Raw genomic sequence first — 20,787 nt, forward strand, 5'->3', positions numbered from 1 at the left:
CAGCTTGAAAAAACTAAAACTAATTTTTTGTGACCAATACTGTTGGTCTATTGGTTTCTTGTCGAGCGGAATTTTCGAATTAATGAATGCAGGGAACGATAATTTTTGCTCCTTCGAGTTGAATTTGAGCATTATTGCGTGTCTCCACAGTGTTTTAGGTGAAATGGTGATAGACCGTCTCCTCTGGTGCTTACTCTCGTACCTTGGCCAATAGTCCGTTGACAAGCTAAGTATCAATCATGTCTCAATAATCGACCAGCTGATCCTTCACAAGTGTCACGGTTTCAGTAGCTTTGGTACTTTTCCGTTTGCAGCTTCCATCTTTCAATTCGTTGGATGATCCGAATTTATTGAATCCTTATTACGAAAGAGACAAGGACTACTACGGTAGGAGAGATTATCAGACGTGGCAAATCTTGGCTGATATACACAATTTCACGTAAGTTGTCGAAAAATGGGGGTCATCGAGACTGCATATCCTCGATGCGTCTTGCCCACGTATGAACTGTTATTGCGCTATTATTATCATGCTATTATTATTTACGCTATTATTATGCTATTATTATTGCGGAAATTTTGCGAAAAAGTAAATCTGTAGAGAGAGCCTCAGAGTAATTGCGTAAGCATAGTAACTTAACGGATGCACTGCATAACTACACGAAGATCGAACTGTGAACAATAGGTTCAGCCAGTAAACATTTTTGCAAGACTGTGCGTTTGGACTGCTAAGCCACGATGTGAAGGCGTTTCCACGATGTGCATTTAGACGGTCATACTTGTATACTGATGGATCTGAAGAACATCGTATACTCATACTGTAGTGTAGTGGTATAGAGGATACACAACCATGACTCAAAGATACTGATAAACCATCTATCGATAGATTGTTATTCTTTAAGTAATGTTTATTCATGATTTTATTCGTTGAATAGGACAGAATATCACGTCACGAAGATATTTGGCAAGCAAAGCAACAAATCGCACGCTCTGTTCGACGGATTCGTGGGTTTACTCCAAAACTCAACGGTTGACATGGGCTTTAGTCTACTCCGAGTGAAAGAGAGAGAAAAAGTCGTGAATTATATCAGAACTGATATCAATTTACCGCCGTACAGGTAATCCTAGTTTCGTCTTGTGTAATCAAAAAAGCCCAACTCCACATCGATAGTGAAGGGTTGAATGTATTTTTGTGCTGAGGTTTAGCTTGACGACTTTAATTAAGAGTTTGCTACTTTAAAAATTACAAATTTAATGTCGATAGCAAAACCGAGAAAACACGTAAGTCAACTACAGTGTTTCAAAATTGCGTGTGATGTCCTGCTAAACGGAACCAGATACGGGCGGGAAAGGAGGGGTGTGCTCGTTAGTCGAGGGCCGTAAGAATGAATGGGAATTATAAAGCACCAGTGACGTCAGCGGCGACGAAGCCATCGCGCTTGTTCGTCGTCAACTTTAACTCATGAGCCCTGCCCACAACACTCTTTTGCCATGCCCACGGCTCACGAGTGCCGCATACAGTTGGCGCTTAGTTCCGTTTGGTGGAATGTAAAATTCCGCTTTTCCATTTCCTTAAAGGAAATCACGCCCATTTTTACATTCTTTCTTAAGCAGCTTTCTGGAGTACACCCCATCTTTCCAACTCGTCTGTGCTTTCGTTCAGCAAAAGTACGTGGAATTTTCTCTCCAAATTCATTTTTTCTGGAGATGATATTTTCTTTAAATTTTTCCTCTCGATTCTTGAAAAAATCTTTGAAAAAGGCCGAGAGAGGTTACACGAAATTTTGTGTAATAAAGATGGTCAGTCATTCTTAAAGTTAGTAAATCTGACAAGAAATTTGGAATATTGGAAACCAAGATATGTTGTCCTATTTTCACCCTCCATTTGCAACGTTACTCGTTTAATTTCACCCTTCATTTGAAACTTTCCCGCTCAAGAGACCCGGTTTATTTCAGATCATTTGGCAACACTTTACTGAAACCGTAATATTGTACTTACTTTTTCATTTCCTTGAAATCATGTAAATTTACCATTGTTTTTTCCAGTATAGCATTTGTCTCCCTTCATCCGAAGAGTTTTTCCCGTTGGCGTGCTCTTCTCGAACCATTTTCGGTCCGAACTTGGATGTGCATTGCCTTCATCCTTGTGATCTCGACTATTGTTTTGGGAGTTGGTCTAAGTTTCGATAAAAACCACAGTCCATACCTAAGCGCTACAATTTTCACTTTTGCCGCCGTTGCCCAACAAGGTACAGATATGGTACCGATGGATATGGTACCGAAGTGAACTGTCTAATCTGTAATTTTGTGGCTTCTCTTCGAGGTCTAATTTTTTTTAACCGCGATTGACCGCAACCTGAATAACCCTAACTTAAAAATTCTTCTTCCTCTGTTGTTTTAGTGGCTTTTACATGAGTTGAGGAGCCTACAGCCATCTAAAGACATTTAATAAAATTGTTTAAAAATGGGATTTATTAGGTATAGGATTAGGGATACTTACAGTAGTTATTTTGAAAAGAAAAGGGAAGAAATTTAGAATACCTACACCATTTTCACGTCCCGAGATCCATTAGGCAGGGCCGGATTTACCTACTTGCCGCCCATGGGCCGCCTGTATTTTGCCGCCCCCTTCTCATTCGTTCTGAAGCTTTAATAAAAACCATCAAGTGAACGTGCCGGAGGGGGCGGGTTGCATAAGACACGTTTACTCGTGTTGGACACATTTTTTGCAAAAAAATGTGCAAAACATAAATGTGGTTTAATAATTTTAACTTCCGCTGCCGCACCAGCACCGGCACCGCGCTGACCGAACTGGTTTGGCGCAATGCGTGAAGTATTCAGGCACTCTTGTTGGCGCCATGCGTTTCCCGTCGACCGCTGCTGACCGCACTGTGTTTGACGCAATGCGTGAAGTATTCATGCAGTCTTGTAGGCGCTAATATGTGTAACGCGCCGACCGCCACGCCGAGGGCTTTTCCTTTCAATCTCAAGTCCTCGTCATCATTTCACTCTGCGCCGCGCCGTTCCAGGCCAAATTGGGTGCTTGGTTTCTTTCTTAACTCGACTATAATTAAAGGTGCTGCCTCTTGTATCGCCGAAAGACGACAAAATTAGAAATTACTATACTCTCAGGAGATGAGAGATTTTGTCGCTTTTCTCGTTTGCAATTTTTTTTAATCCAATATTTTATACCTACGTTTAAAAAAAAAAAGTCAAAATTTGCCGCCCCCCTAAATTTGCCGCCATGGGCCGCGGCCCATGTGGCCACCCCCTAAATCCGGCCCTGCCATCAGGACGACTCTCTATACCAGAATTAGACTGAGAACCTGGAAATTAGTCAATCAAAGAGTTGATGTTCGAATCTACGGCCGAATGGTACGTCCGCTCTATTTGCAGCTAACCACAGCCAATGAAATTCAGGCCCAAGGGTAAACTAAGGGTAAACCCGTGTACTCCCCCCCCCCCCCGATGTTCATATTTGTTTTTATTTGTAAGCATATTTGAATATTCATATTTTAGGGCTGGACTTGCGAAAACCTAGACGTGCAACGAATCGATTCCTGATCCTCCTTACCCTCTTGTTTGCGTTCATGATATACAATTACTTCAACACGGCGCTACTCACTGCTCTTCTGTCGACCCCACCAACTACAATCAACAATCTACAGCAGCTGATTGATAGTGGGATCCCGTTGTCCATCGAAAACGTACCCAACAATGAGGCACTTTTCATCAAGGTAATATATTTTTTAGGATTAATACGTTTTGTAGTTGTCTACTTTAATAACAATAAAAAAAAAAAAAAACAAACAAACAAATATATTACGCACATGAACCCGAGTCAATAATGGGCGGAGTTGACCACAAGGCGTGGAGAGAAGTATCGACTAATATGAAAAATTGTTCTCAGAAGCGGGTCCAGCAATTTGGCAACACCGGATTTCCTCAATTCAAGCCTCTGTCAAATAATTGATTCTTGTCGGAGCACCCGGCCCTTCCAAGATCGATACATTTCCATGGGTTTAAATGGAGAAAACTCAACGCTTACCTAATTGGAAACTTACTGGTTGCAGTTTACATTAGAATCAATCGATTCAAAGTTTTCGCCCTCGTATAAGCCAAGTCATAGGTAAAATCGACCATTGAAATAAAACTCATGCGGAATAGGCAAGTATGAACAGTTTGACTTCACTCAAAGTCTTCTCCTTCTCGCTGATACAAAGCACCTGTAGCGAGTCTTCAAAAAACATGAATCGGGTCATGGAAATAATTCCTCCCTTGTAAAATATACTTAGATCAGTTTGGATCCTGATGAGACTCACAACAGTAGACTTTCGGGGTTTTCAGGCGGGAATGTAGCGTGTTGCATTGACGCACATACAAAAACTCTCTTTTACCGATGAATTAAATTTGGAAAGTAATGTATTCATTACGTTCTATTTGATTGATACCAATGTTTCCATTATGAAAGAAGAAAATGGAAAGACAATACAAAAATGAGAGCTTTCTCTGCCTGTGCGTGTGAACAAGAGCGCCTTTCGCTAACCAGGGCGATAACTAATCAAACTCGGGTGTCGTGGCGTTGCATACTCAACACCGTGAAGGCAATTTTATTCTGTGCGGCAGAAGAGGTCCTCGCAATTCACCATGGCTGAGTATAACAACCGTCGTCGTCGCTCGACTTCCTGAGTGGCTATTCGCACAACACCTTCAATTTTCCTTTTAAACCCATTTTTTTATGTACATGTCGCAGGCAAATAGCAAAATCAGGCATTTTGTCAAATGCCTAGGCAAATAGTCAAATATTCTAACTTGGATTGATATTCTGATTCTGTTCCTAATTTTAGACAAAATAATTCATGGATCCTGCAAGAAAAAATTCTCAGTAAAAATGTGCACACACAATAGTATTTTAAACAATATTTAGCTCCTGAAGAGACACTAATCTTGAAATTTTCAGCAGGTCGTAAAATACAAAATTTTTGGAGTTTCAACATTTAATAATATATATGAAGAGCAATTGAAGAGGAAGAGATAAAAAGAGTTTGTAGGTTTGATGAGTTTTTTTTCCAAAAATAGTGAAAAATCGTGACCTCTTCGCCATAAATTCACAAAATTTTGTAGACTGTTAAAATTTGACTATTTGCCTAGGCATTTGACAAAATGCATGATTTCACTATTTGCCTGCGACATACATATGAGGACTTATCTGTACCAATAGCGGGTGTGAAAAATTACCTTTCCGAAACACATTCAAAAAACTGTTTTGGCATCGAGAAAATTTTGAGAAAATACTTGAGATGTGATCTTCGGGATCTGTACATTATGCCAGAGCCAAACATATTAAATTTTTGTGAGAACAAAACAGTTTTATAAGCGTGTTTCGAAAAGGTAATTTTTCACATCCGCTATTGTTACAGATAAGTCCTCATATACCTATTTGCATTTCCATTATTTATTTTATGTGGGTCTCTTTAATGAATGATATGCGTAACAGACATGAAAATCGTCACTATGCCCTATAAACTCAATTTGTAGAAGAATATTCGGCCGCTTGCTTACAGGAAATTTAGTCAACTGAGTTAGCTTTTCACAGGTAAAATCGCATAAATATCACGCCGAGCACATCATCTAAAATATATTTTTTTAAAGAAAACAGTCTGAAACGTACGACTCGTCGCGTAGTTCGTCTTACGCATTTGTTGGTACTTCCTTTCTGCTGCCGGCTCATGCTCCAGACGTTCTCGATTCGCCCAATAGCCTGTGTCACACTATCAAAATACTCCATCAAAATGTCAAGGTCAAGCTCTGTGATTGGTCCAAGTCATCAAATAATCCAATCACAACACCTGACCTTGATATTTCGATGGAGTATTTTGATAGTGTGACACAGGCTACTGTGATTCTCGTGCGATTTTTCCCGCGCAAAATCAACTAACTGAGTAGTGAGTGCAATGGACATGTGATCTCTGATAAATTATTTTTTAATTGAATAATAGGGAGCTACGTCCCTTGACCGCTCCGCGGTCCAATCCCCCGAATCGCTGCTGCGCGCCTCAAGCGTCAAACTTCAGAGTGAGATACAATACATGTACCAAATTCTTTTTCAGACTTTCAACATTTCCATTCTGATGAAAATTTACAACGAAAAACTGCAGCATCCGAGTGGTTTTTTATCCGTAGAAGATGGCCTGGACAAAGTTCGAGCAGGGGCTCTGGCATTCGAAACCAACAAGCGACAACTCTACTACCAGATCGAAAAGCGGTTCACGGACAACGAGAAATGTTTGGCCAAAGTTATAGACGCGTTCCCTTACAGATTATCGCGGGCATTGACCATACGCAAAGATTTACCGTACAACGAGTTCATATCAACGACGTAAGTTTCGTTTCTACTTTCTTGCATTGCACATGAAAAAAGTCACATCGAAAAGTCGGCAATCATAGAACTCGGTTTACGACGTCGCAGACTTCCTGTCATAGGTACTTTATTTTTTAAACGGAAAACTACGGAAACTAAACGCAATTCTTTAAAACTGCCGTGATCTTTCTTCTCTGTGCGAAAAAAATTCTGCATAAACTTCAAGGAATGATGTCAATTTGTTCTCCTATGAAAAAATAACATAGAGGCGGAGATTTTCAGACATCGCAAACGAGATATGAGATTCCGGACTTACGCCGTCGATATTTCCTCTACCGATCAGATACCTAGGAAGAAAATTAAAATATAGGTTTTACAAAATAAAAAGCAAAATTAATATTTTCTAGATTCAAACATTTTTGCATTTCATTTCATGTCTTTTCCGAGGAGGCCTCCATTTAATTGATGAACGAGTACCACTGGAACCACCAGCCCGCTTTAGCCCATAAAAATTAAAATTGAGTTATTGATATACTACAGAAATCAAGAGTGCTATACGAACTATAACGGTGTCAAAAAGCGCCAAAAAATGTCTACTGAAAAAGTAACGGAGTCAAAATTTGTCGATGTCAAACTGCGTAATGGCGGCTTGACGTTTCCAGTTCGAGCTACGCAATCTCTAGAAAAACGTGCATTAAATTCTAATTGCTTTGTTAAAGGCAGAAATTTCTGGATTATAATGCAATATTACGCCCTTTAGTCGCAAAAAAAGGACCATACCGATCGCAAGTGATCCTGTAGAGCAGAAAATGAAGTTTACCATTTGAAACTCAAAATTAAATTTGTCTAGCAAACGCTACATAAACTACTCAAATGCAAATTTTGACTGCTCACCTTATGTGGTTTATTTTTAAGTAGAAGGTCGCGTATGTTAAAGAAATTTTTCGAAAATGTACTTTTTGAGATTGAATATTATTGAAACTTTTTACTTGAGTACTAACTGTAGTACAAATGAGTAATTATTAGCTTATAGACAGGAATTATGCTATTAAAAGTTTATTCTCTGTTACTCATAGATTATTGCTTCTTATCGAAAGAGGCATTACGGATTACATTGACGAGCTATGGGATATACAGCCGCCGAATTGCATGAGCAGAGATTATATTCCAGCTGGACTCACCGAACTGTTAATGGCTTTCTGCATACTGGCTCTAGGATTTGTGCTAGCAAGCATTATTTTATTGTTAGAGATTAAAGTGCAGGCTTACTTGCATGCTTAGAAAAAAATAGAAACAAAGAATAGGTTAATTTGCAGTAAGTTTTTCAAGCAATGATGATAAGAATAAAACCTTGGTTTTTTTATTTAAAGATACATGTAAATATGTCGTCAGTGTCTTTTTTTTCAAAATGGTTATTGATTTGGACACATTGATAGAATATTCTGAGGGAACTCAACCTAAAATTGTCTCAAATTTCAAAAACAAGAGACACTTCAAGGCGCGTTCATGACGGCGCCGAAATTCAACTATTTATGATTGATGAATGGAGCGAGGCGTGACCCGCAATTCTCCGCTCTAGGCTGCCAATGAAATGTCGCTCGGAGTCGGGAGAAAAGTTATAGAACGAGGCTCAATTATTTCTCTTGTGTCTTCAGCAGCATTGCTCACGTAGTCCTTGAAGCTCCCCTACAAATAAGACAAACGGAGCAAACTTAACACGGCACGGAAATAGAGCAAGGGAAAAGATGCGCATTGATGACGGCGCAGAGATACAACTATTCGTACTTGATGGATGTCCGTGTTGCGTTTGCGAAATTGAAGGCGCTATGGCGCGAAGCGTGAACTCGCAATGCTCCGCTTTCTTCTCTGTTTCTCGTCTCGTGTTGTTGTTGTTTTGCATCAAATGGCGCATAATGCAAACCATTTAAGCCGTTATGTAGTTATCTCATTTCACTCTTTTCCCACTTTAGGATCTGATTTGCAGCTGTCTTAATCATATACATACCTGCTAGATAGTCATAGGTCGAAAGAGGTTTTCATAAGAACCAACACTTTAAGAGATGTGTGAAGGTAAAGTAGTCGGCCCAAAAACAGCGTATTACGTCATCTTTCTGGAGAAATTCCGAGAAAAACAGATGTGTCTAAATATTTACTCACATTAAATACTCGTATCTGAACTCCTTCACTACCTACATTTAAGTGGCATCTTTAGGAACACGAGGAAGAAATGTCAAAAAGGGATGAGGGAGGGAGATCAACCTCATGAAAGCAGCTCAGTAATGCACGAGTTGATCATAGTTGATAATGTTCATTCGAGTGCCGTCATTGCTATACTGCCGTGCTAAGGAAGAACACCGTAAGAACATTTGAGAGTTGCCAAATTTCCTTCGATAAAATGTTTATTTTTGAGGAAAGTTATACATATTTTTCCTTTAAATTTTCAGAATCTTTAGGTGAAATTGCGAACAAGATTACATGAAAAATTGGGAGGAAAATTTCCATTAGTTTACCAGGAAATTCGAGTTTTACCAGAGGAAATTTTGCAACGCCTGAAGGTTCATACGGCGTTTTTCCTTAGCACGGCAGTTACAACTTTTCCTTTGGATTGAGTTTCTTCCCGATTTTACATTCATTTATCTTATAAATTCCTCGAGATTAATTTCAAATGGACGCATTTCTGTCAAACGGAACTATGTGCAATATGACGTGAGCCCTGGTATGCATGTATTCTTATGGATCTCAGGGCTCATGTCTTGATGCACATAGTTCCGTTTGACAGAAATACGTCCAAATGAGCCTGCGTCTCTTCGGCGAACTGCGTACACCGAAATTTCGATTTTGATGACACCCCCTCCCCTCTTTGTTATAGTTTGATACATCAAAGCGATCTTATAGCGCTGGACTCCCCCTTCCCCATTTCCTACCCTCTCTACTTCCCCTCAGACTCAAGCTGGATTTCAATCCCGCAGCGATATTAATGCGACGCGACGTCTTCTTTGTCTTGAATTCTTCAAAGCGCCAATTTATATTTAAATCGGAGATCATTAACTGCGTCTCTCGTAAATCCATTCGCTGTCGGTACTCTTTTTTATTGGGAAACCTCTCTCCCTCCTCTCATTCCCTTATCCAGGTGCCCATCGCACCACCTCTCAAGAGGAATTTCGTTTCAAAGTTCGAGACTTCTTTGGAGTTCTTTCTCCATTATTGTTTTCTTTTTCTTTTTTTTCTTTGGGAGTGACCTTAAAGGTCGTCTCAAAAAATGCACATATCTAGATGCTTGCTTCTACTATATCCTCTTGGCGATCGATGGAAATTCTCACTTTCAAAATTCCTTATGAACGGTTACGGCAGCAAGTTAGAAGAGAAGTAAGAGGAAGAAGGAAAAAAACCACAATCACAATAACATCGAAATAGATACGTTTTGAGCAAAAGAGGAAGCCAACAGCACGAAGTGTTCCCAAGCGGTCTCCCATCTCAGTACTATCTACGCCCGACGTTGCTTAACTTCGGTGATCGGACGAGAACCGGTGCGTTCAACGTGGTGTGGCCGTTGACGTGAGAATTACCAGCCGAAACCGTACGTAGAGCCAACATTCTACCTCTCCTCTCACCTCGTCTTGCCGTGCTATCACGTCAACATGGTTGTTTCATCTATCGATCACCAGATAGCGCCCAATGTCCAGATATACTTGTTCCGTCAGAGATTTTAGCATTTTGAATTTAGTTGGACAGCCGTGTCCACAACTCCGCTGCAACTCTTGACTCTCTACAAATCGTACAAATCTTTCGCCTTTTACTAAAGATTTCCGTGGAGAGGGTCAATCCATGAGTCTAATTCTAATTTTTGGAATGCCTGGCGCAAGTCAGCATAACATACACTCCCTTTAACAGCTTTTCACTCCCTTGCTTACGGGCTCCTATTGGTCTGTCCATTCACCCTTTTTGGAGCTCATGCGTTCTAATGGGGCCGTTATGATACGGGAAGAGGGAGGGGTATCACGAATACCCGTTGTAAGAGTATATAAGGTAGATAAAACGAAATAAGATTGGATGGATCAACCTGACATAGTTTGTAAGGGGGATAAGAGGAGCTAAAAACTATTAGTTCCGTTTATCGGAAGCAAACAATGAGTGAACAGTCAAGAAAAGTGAGGTAAAAAAACCCCGTGACCCGTAACTATCGGAAACAATTTTAGGAACCTGCTTAGTGCATGTTGCTGTTCTTGCTCAGATTCATGCGAGGTAGACCATTGGCCCTATATACTATGCTCCTCTTATCCCCCTTAAAAACTATGTCAGTTTGATCCATCCAACCTTATTTCGTTTTATCTACACTACTCTTACAACGGGTATTCGTGATACCCCTCCCTCTTCCCGTATCATAACGGTCCCATTAGAACGCATGAGCTCCAAAAAGGGTGAATGGACAGACCAATAGGAGCCCGTAAGCAAGGGAGTGAAAAGCTGTTATGTGCCTGACTTGCGCCAGGCATTCCAAAAATTAGAATTAGACTCATGGATTGACCCTCTCCACGGAAATCTTTAGTAAAAGGCGAAAGATTTGTACGATTTGTAGAGAGTCAAGAGTTGCAGCGGAGTTGTGGACACGGCTGTCCAACTAAATTCAAAATGCTAAAATCTCTGACGGAACAAGAATATCTGGACATTGGGCGCTATCTGGTGATCGGTATAGATGAAACAACCATTTTGACGTGATAGGACGGCAAGACGAGGTGAGATAAGAGGTAGAATGTTGGCTCTATGCACGGTTCCGGCTGGTAGTTCTCATGTCAACAGCCACACCACGTTGAACGCACCGGTTCTCGTCCGATCACCGAAGTTAAGCAACGTCGGGCGTAGCTAGTACTGAGATGGGAGACCGCTTGGGAACACTGCTAGCTGTTGGCTTCCTCTTTTGCTCAAAACGTATCTATTTCGATGTTATTGCGATTGAGTTTTTTTTCCCTCCCTCCTCTTACTTCTTTTCTAACTTACTGGGTTGGCTTGGAAGTATGCTTGTAAAGATATTATTGTAAGGACACCCAAAAATATTCCAAACAATTTTGAAAGTAACTATGAAATGGACGTATTTATGCCAAAAGGAACTATGTGCATAGGTTTGCATGAGACAAAGTTCTTTTTAGCATAAATACATCCAATAATAGACCTAGAAACTATCACCGCAGGCGAATAGCGTCACGTCCAATTCTAAATTTAGATGAACAAATTCGTAGAAATAAGACTTGTTTTGTGTAAGACAATGAAAGAAAAGTGCTGCTAAAAAAACCGTTACTTCCGTTACTTTCTCACGATCGAGAAGCAACCAATGAGAAAACAGTCGGTGAGAACAGAAAAATGAAGTGAGAAACCCAGTAAGGATCGGTAACGAATTCTGGATCTTGCTCCGTGCATGTTTCCGTTGTTGTGCATCGTCAAGACGCATGAAGATGCTACGTCTGCGTTGCAATTTCGTGCAAACAATTTTTCACCTAAATATGCCCCTCCCAATGAGAACCAGCTCATCGATGACATCGTCGCGAAGCGGTGAAGATTGGTACGCCTAATGAAATTCCACTTACGTAGTCACGAAGGAAGCAAAAAAGTCCACGTTCGAATCTGGAGGAAAATGCGAGTATTTAATCATCCAGTGATAAAAAAGTGAATCAGGCCTGAAAAAGCTAGGGGGAACACGCGAAAGTCTGCGATTAGAAGATCGGGAACATTCTGAATGAATTCGTCATCTGAAAACCAATGCAATGCTTATAGCGTAGACTCATCGGCTAAAATCCGAAAGTTCCATGAGCTACGCAGATGAATAGTTACGGCAGGAGTTTGATTTTTTGAATCAGAAAAGACACATTTTACGACACGAAGGCATGGTTCGATTTTCGTGAAAGAGAAGCTGGACGATGATCAAAATCGGTCTCTCTGTATCGATTACCTGAAGTTTAGCCTTGCCAAACGCGGGACTCAAAATCTTCGACACAAAACATTTGAGAAAATCGATTTCTTAAAAATCTGCCACCCTGCGTCAACGGTCACTTGCCCCGTGGAAGTCACAAATGTCAACAACAAGATAGATGCAACAGTTGAAATACGACCTCCCAGGTGAACAGCGCTGTGAGCCCCCATCGGCCACCAACTCAAGGAGCAATAGTAGTAAGAGTTGCGAAGCTCCTTCAATTTTTCGGGTATGCAACACAGTCAACCATAAAGTACGAATAGTTGTATCAAAGCGCCTGAATAAACTACCGCTAACTGGACGTGAGGCGCTACGTCCCTCTTGTTAGAGTGTTAAGTCCTTTCATTGTTCCGCGTCTCTAGAACCACGAATTTGGAAGTTTGAACCGGAATAGTTTAGACCTTCGTGAAAATAAAAGAATAGTTTAAAAAAGTCGGGAATTCTATGTATCATAGAAACTCTATCCGGCGATATAATTACTGCACTCGATTGAACTGGCTGAAAAATGTTGCCAAATGTGGCGACAAATCTTTCTTGTGCATTTTTGGCTTAAAAGTAAACATTTCAGTTCAAAATGGCTGATTTCTTGAACTTTAGGGTCTCCTTTTGGAAAATATTGCCAAAGAATCCTTGATCCGTGCTGATTTACTATCGCCAATTCCTCTTTTACTTCAAAATCGGAGTTGGCATCACGTAACCGACCGGGCGTTTTCGGCCTTTAGAGTCTCATATTATTAATTATAATCATATTTTATCATATGACTTAGCATTGATAAGTTCAGGGACAGGGATTTCTTATTGATACATCAACTCGGTTTTCAATCGTTTTACCCTAAGTCGTTTTAACCAACGGTGACACGACTATTCCTATTATCGAAAAATCACTCACACTGGAAAAAAACACATTGGATCTAGAGTTCAGTTTCTTAAAAACATCGACAAGAGAAAATACTCTTGATTCAATCGGATTTTTGCTTAAATCAAGAACCAAGCCTCTTAATATGAGCGGATTTCCTTTTGATTTAAGCAAAAATCTGATCGAATCAAGAGTATTTTTTCTTGTAAATGTTGTCAAGAGTCTGGACTCTAGATCCAATGTGTTTTTTTTTCCAGTGCATGTGTTATGGTTCTTGTCAAAAAAATTGGAACAGTCATTTTATATTCATCGGTTCTGTTCATTAGTCATGCGGTAGGTCTCGCGTTACATCGAGAAATATGGCCCGCTAAAATTGATCATGTTCTCTCCAAAGCACTCTTTCTATATACAATGTAGAGAAAGGCACCAATGTGGTACCCTAGTGTTAAATACTGCATCCAATCAGAAGATGGTTTGAAAGCCGGGGTCCTACTTCTCAGGAACGTGTACGAATATTGAGCCCTTCTTACTCAAATAAAATGAAAAGAGAAAGAATGTAAGAGAGTAAAATGTACAGGGCTGGATCTAGGGGATGGCCACATGGGCCGCGGCCCATGACGGCAAATTTAGAGGGCGGAAAATTTTGCAATTTTTGTTAAATATAGGTATAAAAAAAATTGGATTCAGAAAAAAATTACAAACGAGAAAAGGTGACAATATCTCTCATTTCCTGAGAGTATAGTAATTTCTAATTTTGTCATCTTTCGGTGATACAAGAGACAGCACCTTTAATTAGTCGAGTTAAGAGAGAAACCAAACACGCAATTTGGCCTGGAACGGCGCGGCGGAGAGAGCAATGATGACGAGAACTTGAGATGAACAGGAGAAACCCTCGGCGCGGCGGTCGGCATGTGACACATATCAGCGCCTACAAGACTGCATGAGTACCTCACGCATTGCGCCAAACACAGTGCAGTCAGCGTGAAACGCATAGCGCCTACAAGACTGCATGAGTACCTCACGCATTGCGCCAAACACAGTGCGGTCAACAGCGGCAAATTGCAGGCGGTCCATGGGCGGCAAGTTGGTAAATTTGGCCCTGAAAATGTAGAGAGTAAAAATGTCGACACTTGACCACCTTATTGACAGGAAAATTCCATCGTGTGTGCGTGATTGAATCGGAGAGCTTTTTGTTAATTCGATCGTTTAGATGTGTCATGTGTGTCATAACGTCGCGCTATTCTAGCGTCACGACGTGCCTCCATTTTGAGATGAGCCCTACTGTTCGTTTAACTCCATTTTTCTCGCGGCTTGCCTGAAAGAGGAGCTAGACGTTTGCTCAGAGTAACCGCGATAATTGAAAAAATTTGGACATGAATACTCGCGTACTGATACTCCGCTTAATTTGATAGAACTCGAAAACAGCTGTTAATTACCGATGCAGTTGCAATGCAAACGTATTGTTTGATGACTCAAGGGTGTTTTTATCGTCCCTCCAGGCTATTTTGAAGGGGAAAAATTGGACCGAGTTTAACAGAAAGGAACCAAGCCACATCAGCGATTGCCAAGTTTCACTGGGCAATTATATTTTTTACGAGAGAACGGTTGTTCGGATTCCTTTGAACATTTTAAGGAATTTGTTTCGCACCACGGAGAATTTTCACTGAAATTTGCACGAAAATCCACACAACCGTTTTCATGTAAAAAATTAAATTGCCCAATTAAATTTGGCAATAGCTGATGTGGCTTGGTTCCTTTCTGTTTAACGCGGTCCAATTGTCGCTCAAAAGAACGTATTGTTCGATGACTCAAGGGTGTTTTTTTATCGTTCCGCTAGGCTATTTTGAAGGGAAAAAATTTTCACGCAAAAGAAATTTAGGTATAAGTACTGAGCCTGTGACTCGAGCAGTTAATCGTGCGGCGACATGTTGAGGCGACCTCCTCTGTTGTTTTGTGCTTTGTGTGCGTTGTGCGTTTTTTCAACTTCGGCTAGTGCCAAGGTAAGATAACGGGGAAAATTTCTAAAATCCTTCTTTTAGATCTCAAATCCATAAAAATGTCATTAAAATTTACAATTACATTACAATAATGGAAGAGCAATTCATTAAATGGCCCGATAAAGTGATAAAAATCAATAAAATATAGCGAATATTGTTCACTGAAGTTACACAAAATGCCTGGGACGTTTTAAATTAATAACAAAACAACGCCTTTGTCAACCAGGAAACCAAAAGTTAAAAGCATAATAAAATTGAACTGCCAAAATATATAAAGAATATAATTCCGTCAGCGATGAAGACTTTTAATTCATTTTCACGATTATTTTTACTTCGCTCCTCGGTAGATAACAGAGGCGGTTCTCCGAGTTCGGCAACACCGTTTATTTCTCAATTAAAATTAATTTTAAATAATTTTTTCTAGATAGATTAGCTTGTCTCGATTTCAATTACATTTAAATAAACAAAACCCAGTTTCTTGTTGTTCTTCAATCCCCCCCCCCCTATTAATTTTGAAAGAATCGTCGCTGGTTGGCAAAAGGGTTATCACCAGCACAAACCATTCTAAGTGGGTACATTGAGCCTTAGGTATCAGTTTTTCTGTAAATTTCCTCGTGAACTTCATGAAATGGCACGATCCTCCGTCAAAATTTTGACAAGCGAGTTTTCAGAAGAAGTAATCGGATAGAGAAGAATAAAAAAGTAGAACATCAAGAAAACAACATATGCAAGGACTTGATCTTGAAAAATAAATTTACGGTCATTCTGAACTGCCTATGTCGGGTTCGTTCTGATTTGCTCTTCCTCTAGAAAATATGCGTTGAATTTTTTTGACGGAAAAGTAGAACCTGAAACGAATTTAAAATCCATCCCTTTGCGATCTCCACCTGAAGTTCACTTAGGGAGCTTCTTAAAATGTTGAGGTTTTTTTTTTTTTTTTTTTTTTTTTTTTTTTTTTTTTTTTTTTTTTTTTTTTTTGGTCAAGGAACAAATTCACAAAATTGACATATCGACGGTGCAAGTCGGCAATCACATAACTCGTTTGCGGTGTCTATAAATCTCCGCAACAATGTTATTTTTTTAAAGGAGAACAAATGGACATGATTCCTTGAAGTTTTTGCAGAATTTTCCTCGCACATAGAAGAAAAATCACGGAAGTTTTAAAGAATTACCGTTGAGTAGCTTTCTGTTTAAAAAATAAAGTATGACAGGAAGTCTGCGACTTCGCAAATCGAGTTATGTGATTGCCGACTTTCACCGTCGATATGCTCCTTCTTAATACAATTTACTGAAAATGTCAAAAGTTAACTTTCCGTGTGAAGAGAGCAACTCTTGTTCAGCTTGATCCGACATTTTCTGCGTTGCCTTTCTTTCAACTGGACGTATCTACCGAACAGAACTATGTGTGGGTAGGGAAAAATTGGGTGTGCTCGTGTTGAGGTGGATAAGAAACAATGTGTTCAGCAGGCGTGATTCCTCTTTGCGAAATGGGAAAGCGGGATTTTAAATTCAACAAAGAGGACTATGTGCCAACTGAATGCGGTACTCATGAGCCATGGGCATGCCAAAAGAGCGTTGTGGACGGGGCTCATGAGTTAAAGCGGAGGAAGGGCGACAACGGAGACGGCCTCGGTGCCGCTGACGTCACTGGCGTTTTGTAATTCCCATTCATTCTTACGGCCCTCAACTAACGAGCACACCTAATCTTTCTCACCCGCACATAGTTCTGTTTGGTAAAAATACGTCCAATTGGACCTTTCTCTATCAAACGGAACTAAGCGCCATCGGGGGAGGAAGGTAGAGGGGGGCTTGGATTGGCGGCGGAAACGGGCGTCAGGCTCATTCCGTCCTATACTCGCAATGCTTTTTCATGGCGCTTAGTTCCGTTTGACATAACGCGCTATCCGGGATTCTAAATTCCTCAAAAGGCACTCAAATTGGCGCTTAGTTCCGTTTGACAGAAATACGTCCAATTTAGACCTGTTCACTGCCAATATCATGGTTTTAGATTGATCATGAAGTGGCGGATGCACTGAGGCCGCACTTGCACAAAGATCCGTGCAGACTTAAGCCGTCGGAAAGTCATTGTCATGAGGCCGTGAAAACTTTCTTGAAGATACCTGAGCACGACCGCGGCCGATGCAAGAGCGTGATTGGCTATAATTGTAGCAGACGCAAGCACTGCACGCTCGTCTTGAATGTGAGTGTAACAAAAATATTGAAAACATTATCTTTCATGTTATTGTTTTCGTAGTACATTCCACTAAAGTACCCTAATTCGACGATGAAGGACAAGCATAGAGTACATAGAGTCGTAATGCAAGTGGGAGAGCTGGCGCCACTTTTAAGCATTTTCCAGGTCCCGAGACTCCTGTGTGACGCCTGGTCCTTTTTTCAATACATGATCGATTGTTTGCGATACACCGGGGTATCCGGCCATCCGATGTAAACAAGGAAGATAGGAATCACCAAGTATTCCACGCCGCCATTTTGGATCGAACATGTATCGAAAAAGTGACCCGAACTCGGCGCACACCGGGTTCGGAACTCGTCGAGCAGAACATGGCGCCAGCTCTCCCATTCACATTACGACTCTATGTACTCTATGAGGACAAGTCATGTATGGAAGTCTCAGGGTCCAAAATGGCTACAAATCTTTCCAAAATTATTTCATGAACACTTGAGAAAGCAAAACAAACTTGCTTCAAAAATGTCTTTCTTGCTTTCTCTGGATGTTTCCAAAAATGTTTTTACTGATCAGATGTTGAGTTAAGTAGTCCTTTCATTTTCCTAATTTTCAGAATTCTAAAAAAGTTAAGTAGGCATTTAGACGGTGAGAAAAATTAAAAGAAAATCGTAAGCAGACATCTGAATGAAAAAAGACCAAACATTTGCAAAATCTTAAAATACCGAGGGCAAAAAGTTGTCAAACCCGAAAAATATCGATCGGCGTTACTGCAGTAAAATTATGTTCTTCTGGAAAGACGAATCCAAAAATTTCGTCTTTCATTAGTGATGTTATTTTTGGTATTTAATTTCTAAACGATGAAATTACGTTTAGTTTTAAAAAAAGGTTATCATTCCTTTTCTCAAATTTTAAATTGAATTTTCTTTGCTATGTTAGAATGGATCAGGAGACCATCAAAGAAAATTAAGATGGTGCATAAAAAAAGCAGGAGTAAGGGAAGATGGACACCAGATCAACACCCACAAACACAAGCACCACGACCACAGTCATCAAAAACACAAGAGTCACAAGCACAAAACCAACAAACGTCATGACTATACACACGAAGAACACAAACACGAGGGCCACAAACACGAGAGCCACAAACACAGGAGCCACAAACACGAAGACCACGAACACAAGGACCACACACACAAAGACCACAAACGTAAGGAACACAAACACGAAGATCACAAGCACGAAGATCACAGACGTGAGGCGCACAGACACGAGGATCGCAAACAAGAGGTCTACGAACAGGATGACCACAAACACAAGGATCACAAACACGAAGTTCGCAAACAAGAGGACCACAAACGAAAGGATCACAAACACGACAACAGCAAGGATGAGGACCACAAGGACGAGGAACTCAAGGGTAAGGACCTCAAAGACGTGGACCATAAGGATGACGACCACAAGAACGAGGACCACAAGGACGAGGATCACAAGGACGAGGACCACAAGGACGAGGAGCACAAGGACGAGGAGCACAAGGACGAGGACCGCAAGGATGAAGATCATAAGGACGAGAATAACACGGTCGAAACCCCTAAAGTCGATGATTCCAAAGACGAGAATTCCAAGAACGAGGATTCCAAAGTCGAGGATCCTAAAGTCGATGATCCTAAAGTCGATGATTCTAAAAGCGAGGATTCTAAGAACACAGACCTCAAAGAGAAAGACCCCAAAGATATGGACCCCAAAGGTAAGGACCCCAATGATGAGAATTCCGCGGACGAGGATCTCAAAAGCAAGGACCTCAAGGACAAGAACCCTAAAGACAAAAGCGCGAAAGGTAAGACTCCTACAGATAAGAGCCCTAAAGACAAGAGCACTAAAGATGAGGACACCAAAGACAAAGAACCCAAAAATGAAGACTCCAAAGAAGATGATCCCAAAGACGAAGACACGAAGGACGAAGGCACAAAAGACGAGGACGCCAAAGACGAAGACACCAAGGACGAGGACGCCAAAGATGCGGACGCCAAAGACGCGGACGCAAAAGAGGAGGACTCCAAAGATGAGAATTCTAAAGATGAGGATTCTGAAGATGAGGATTCTGAGGATGAGGATCCTAAAGATAAGAGCCCAAAGGGAAAGAATCCTAAAGGCAAGAGTTCCAAAGACAAGAAACCCAAGGACAAGGAGCCAAAAGACGAAGATCCGGAAGACGAGGGTCCAAAAGACAAGATTTCTAAAGGTAAGAATTCCAAAGACAAAGACTCCAAAAATAAGAAAACCAAAGACGAAGAGCCCGAGGATGATGAGTCCAAGGAGGAGGAGTCCAAAGACGAGGACCCCAAAGTCAAAAGCCTCAAAGGAAAGAACTCCAAAGACAAGGGCTCGAATAACAGAAAACCGAAAGATGAGGAACCTGAAGACGAGGACCCGAAAGAAAATGACACCAAAGACAAGGGTACCAAAGTCAAGAGCCCTAAAGGCAAAAGCCTCAAAGACGAAAAATCTAAAGACGAGGACACCAAAGAAAAAAGCACAAAAGGTGGGCACTCTAAAGGCGAGAACTCCAAAAACGGGGAACCCGAATACGATGACCAAGGATGAAGCATCAAACAAGGAGCAAATAGGTTTTGAGAAATTTTCAAGGATACGAGAAAATCATTTTACTATCATTGACATTTTTAGCGCAGCATGCGCCCTCGCGCTATTTTGGCAGCATCAAAAAAATGCAATTGACTTGAATACAATGCTTAAATTAATACCTTACTTTACAGGGTTTTCTCCATAATTACGAAAGGACTCAAATGTTAACTTTGAAATATAATTATATTCCTATTCCAAAGTTATTTTTTTCTTGATTAAAACTCAAAAAAGTTGACATTTAGCGTATTTTCTATTCCTGCAACTATACCTAAGCATCTTTCATTCGGTCAAAAATGCTGTTATGAGCTCGTTCAAGCTCTGAAACGAGTTCCTCGTAACCATTTACGTACGATATACCGACCTATTGTCAAGGTAATTGGATCAGGTGACAGCCTCACTTACTAATTTAAACATTTAAAATTTACATTTTTTAAAAAAAAATCGATAAAGGAAATTTTCGATAAATTAAAAATTATCCAGATTATACGAGTATTATTACTGTAACTTAACGTAATTGATCGTATGGGCTGTGTAAAAGTTGACTTTGTTTCCGACTCTTACTTTCGAGTAGATTTTACTGTTTGTGCACACAGCGATCATTGAGTTTTCCATCGCCACATACAGCTACGGCTCATTGTACACGAGAAACTTTTTTTCTTCAAGCTTTTGAGGAAGCTGGAATTAGTAATTAGCTGAGCGAGAGAATGTTACAATTATGAGCTTTGAAGTTTCTACCGTGCATGCATTTCTCTTTAGCCGCCTCCTCTCTCTCTCTCTCTCTCT

The 20,787-nt window shown here is 40.5% G+C and overlaps 2 protein-coding genes and 4 non-coding genes across 6 annotated transcripts; 4 read left to right on the forward strand and 2 right to left on the reverse strand.

Annotated features, from left to right (window-relative positions):
• The first annotated feature begins 155 nt into the window (after positions 1-155).
• LOC109043528 (ionotropic receptor 75a-like) lies at positions 156-7,653 on the forward strand. Its single transcript, XM_072296945.1, has 5 exons — positions 156-1,115; positions 2,044-2,246; positions 3,517-3,734; positions 6,108-6,376; positions 7,435-7,653. The coding sequence occupies exons 1-5, from the start codon at positions 1,033-1,035 to the stop codon at positions 7,637-7,639; spliced, it is 978 nt and encodes a 325-aa protein (XP_072153046.1). The 5' UTR covers positions 156-1,032; the 3' UTR covers positions 7,640-7,653.
• A 2,141-nt stretch (positions 7,654-9,794) lies between these two features.
• LOC140224133 (5S ribosomal RNA) lies at positions 9,795-9,913 on the reverse strand. Its single transcript, XR_011899407.1, has one exon. It is a non-coding gene; the product is annotated as a 5S ribosomal RNA (ribosomal RNA).
• Positions 9,914-10,110: 197 nt separating this feature from the next.
• LOC140224128 (U5 spliceosomal RNA) lies at positions 10,111-10,228 on the forward strand. Its single transcript, XR_011899402.1, has one exon. It is a non-coding gene; the product is annotated as a U5 spliceosomal RNA (small nuclear RNA).
• A 601-nt stretch (positions 10,229-10,829) lies between these two features.
• LOC140224127 (U5 spliceosomal RNA) lies at positions 10,830-10,948 on the reverse strand. Its single transcript, XR_011899401.1, has one exon. It is a non-coding gene; the product is annotated as a U5 spliceosomal RNA (small nuclear RNA).
• Positions 10,949-11,147: 199 nt separating this feature from the next.
• Positions 11,148-11,266, forward strand: LOC140224134 (5S ribosomal RNA). The gene has a single exon (XR_011899408.1). It is a non-coding gene; the product is annotated as a 5S ribosomal RNA (ribosomal RNA).
• Positions 11,267-15,025: 3,759 nt separating this feature from the next.
• Positions 15,026-20,239, forward strand: LOC109043685 (uncharacterized). Its single transcript, XM_019060976.2, has 3 exons — positions 15,026-15,176; positions 17,182-17,373; positions 18,298-20,239. Exons 1-3 carry the CDS (start codon positions 15,102-15,104, stop codon positions 19,963-19,965), a joined length of 1,935 nt encoding a protein of 644 aa, XP_018916521.2. The 5' UTR covers positions 15,026-15,101; the 3' UTR covers positions 19,966-20,239.
• The last annotated feature ends 548 nt before the right edge of the window (positions 20,240-20,787 follow it).

This window comes from Bemisia tabaci, chromosome 2, assembly GCF_918797505.1.
Source record: "Bemisia tabaci chromosome 2, PGI_BMITA_v3".
Taxonomy (NCBI): domain Eukaryota; kingdom Metazoa; phylum Arthropoda; class Insecta; order Hemiptera; family Aleyrodidae; genus Bemisia; species Bemisia tabaci.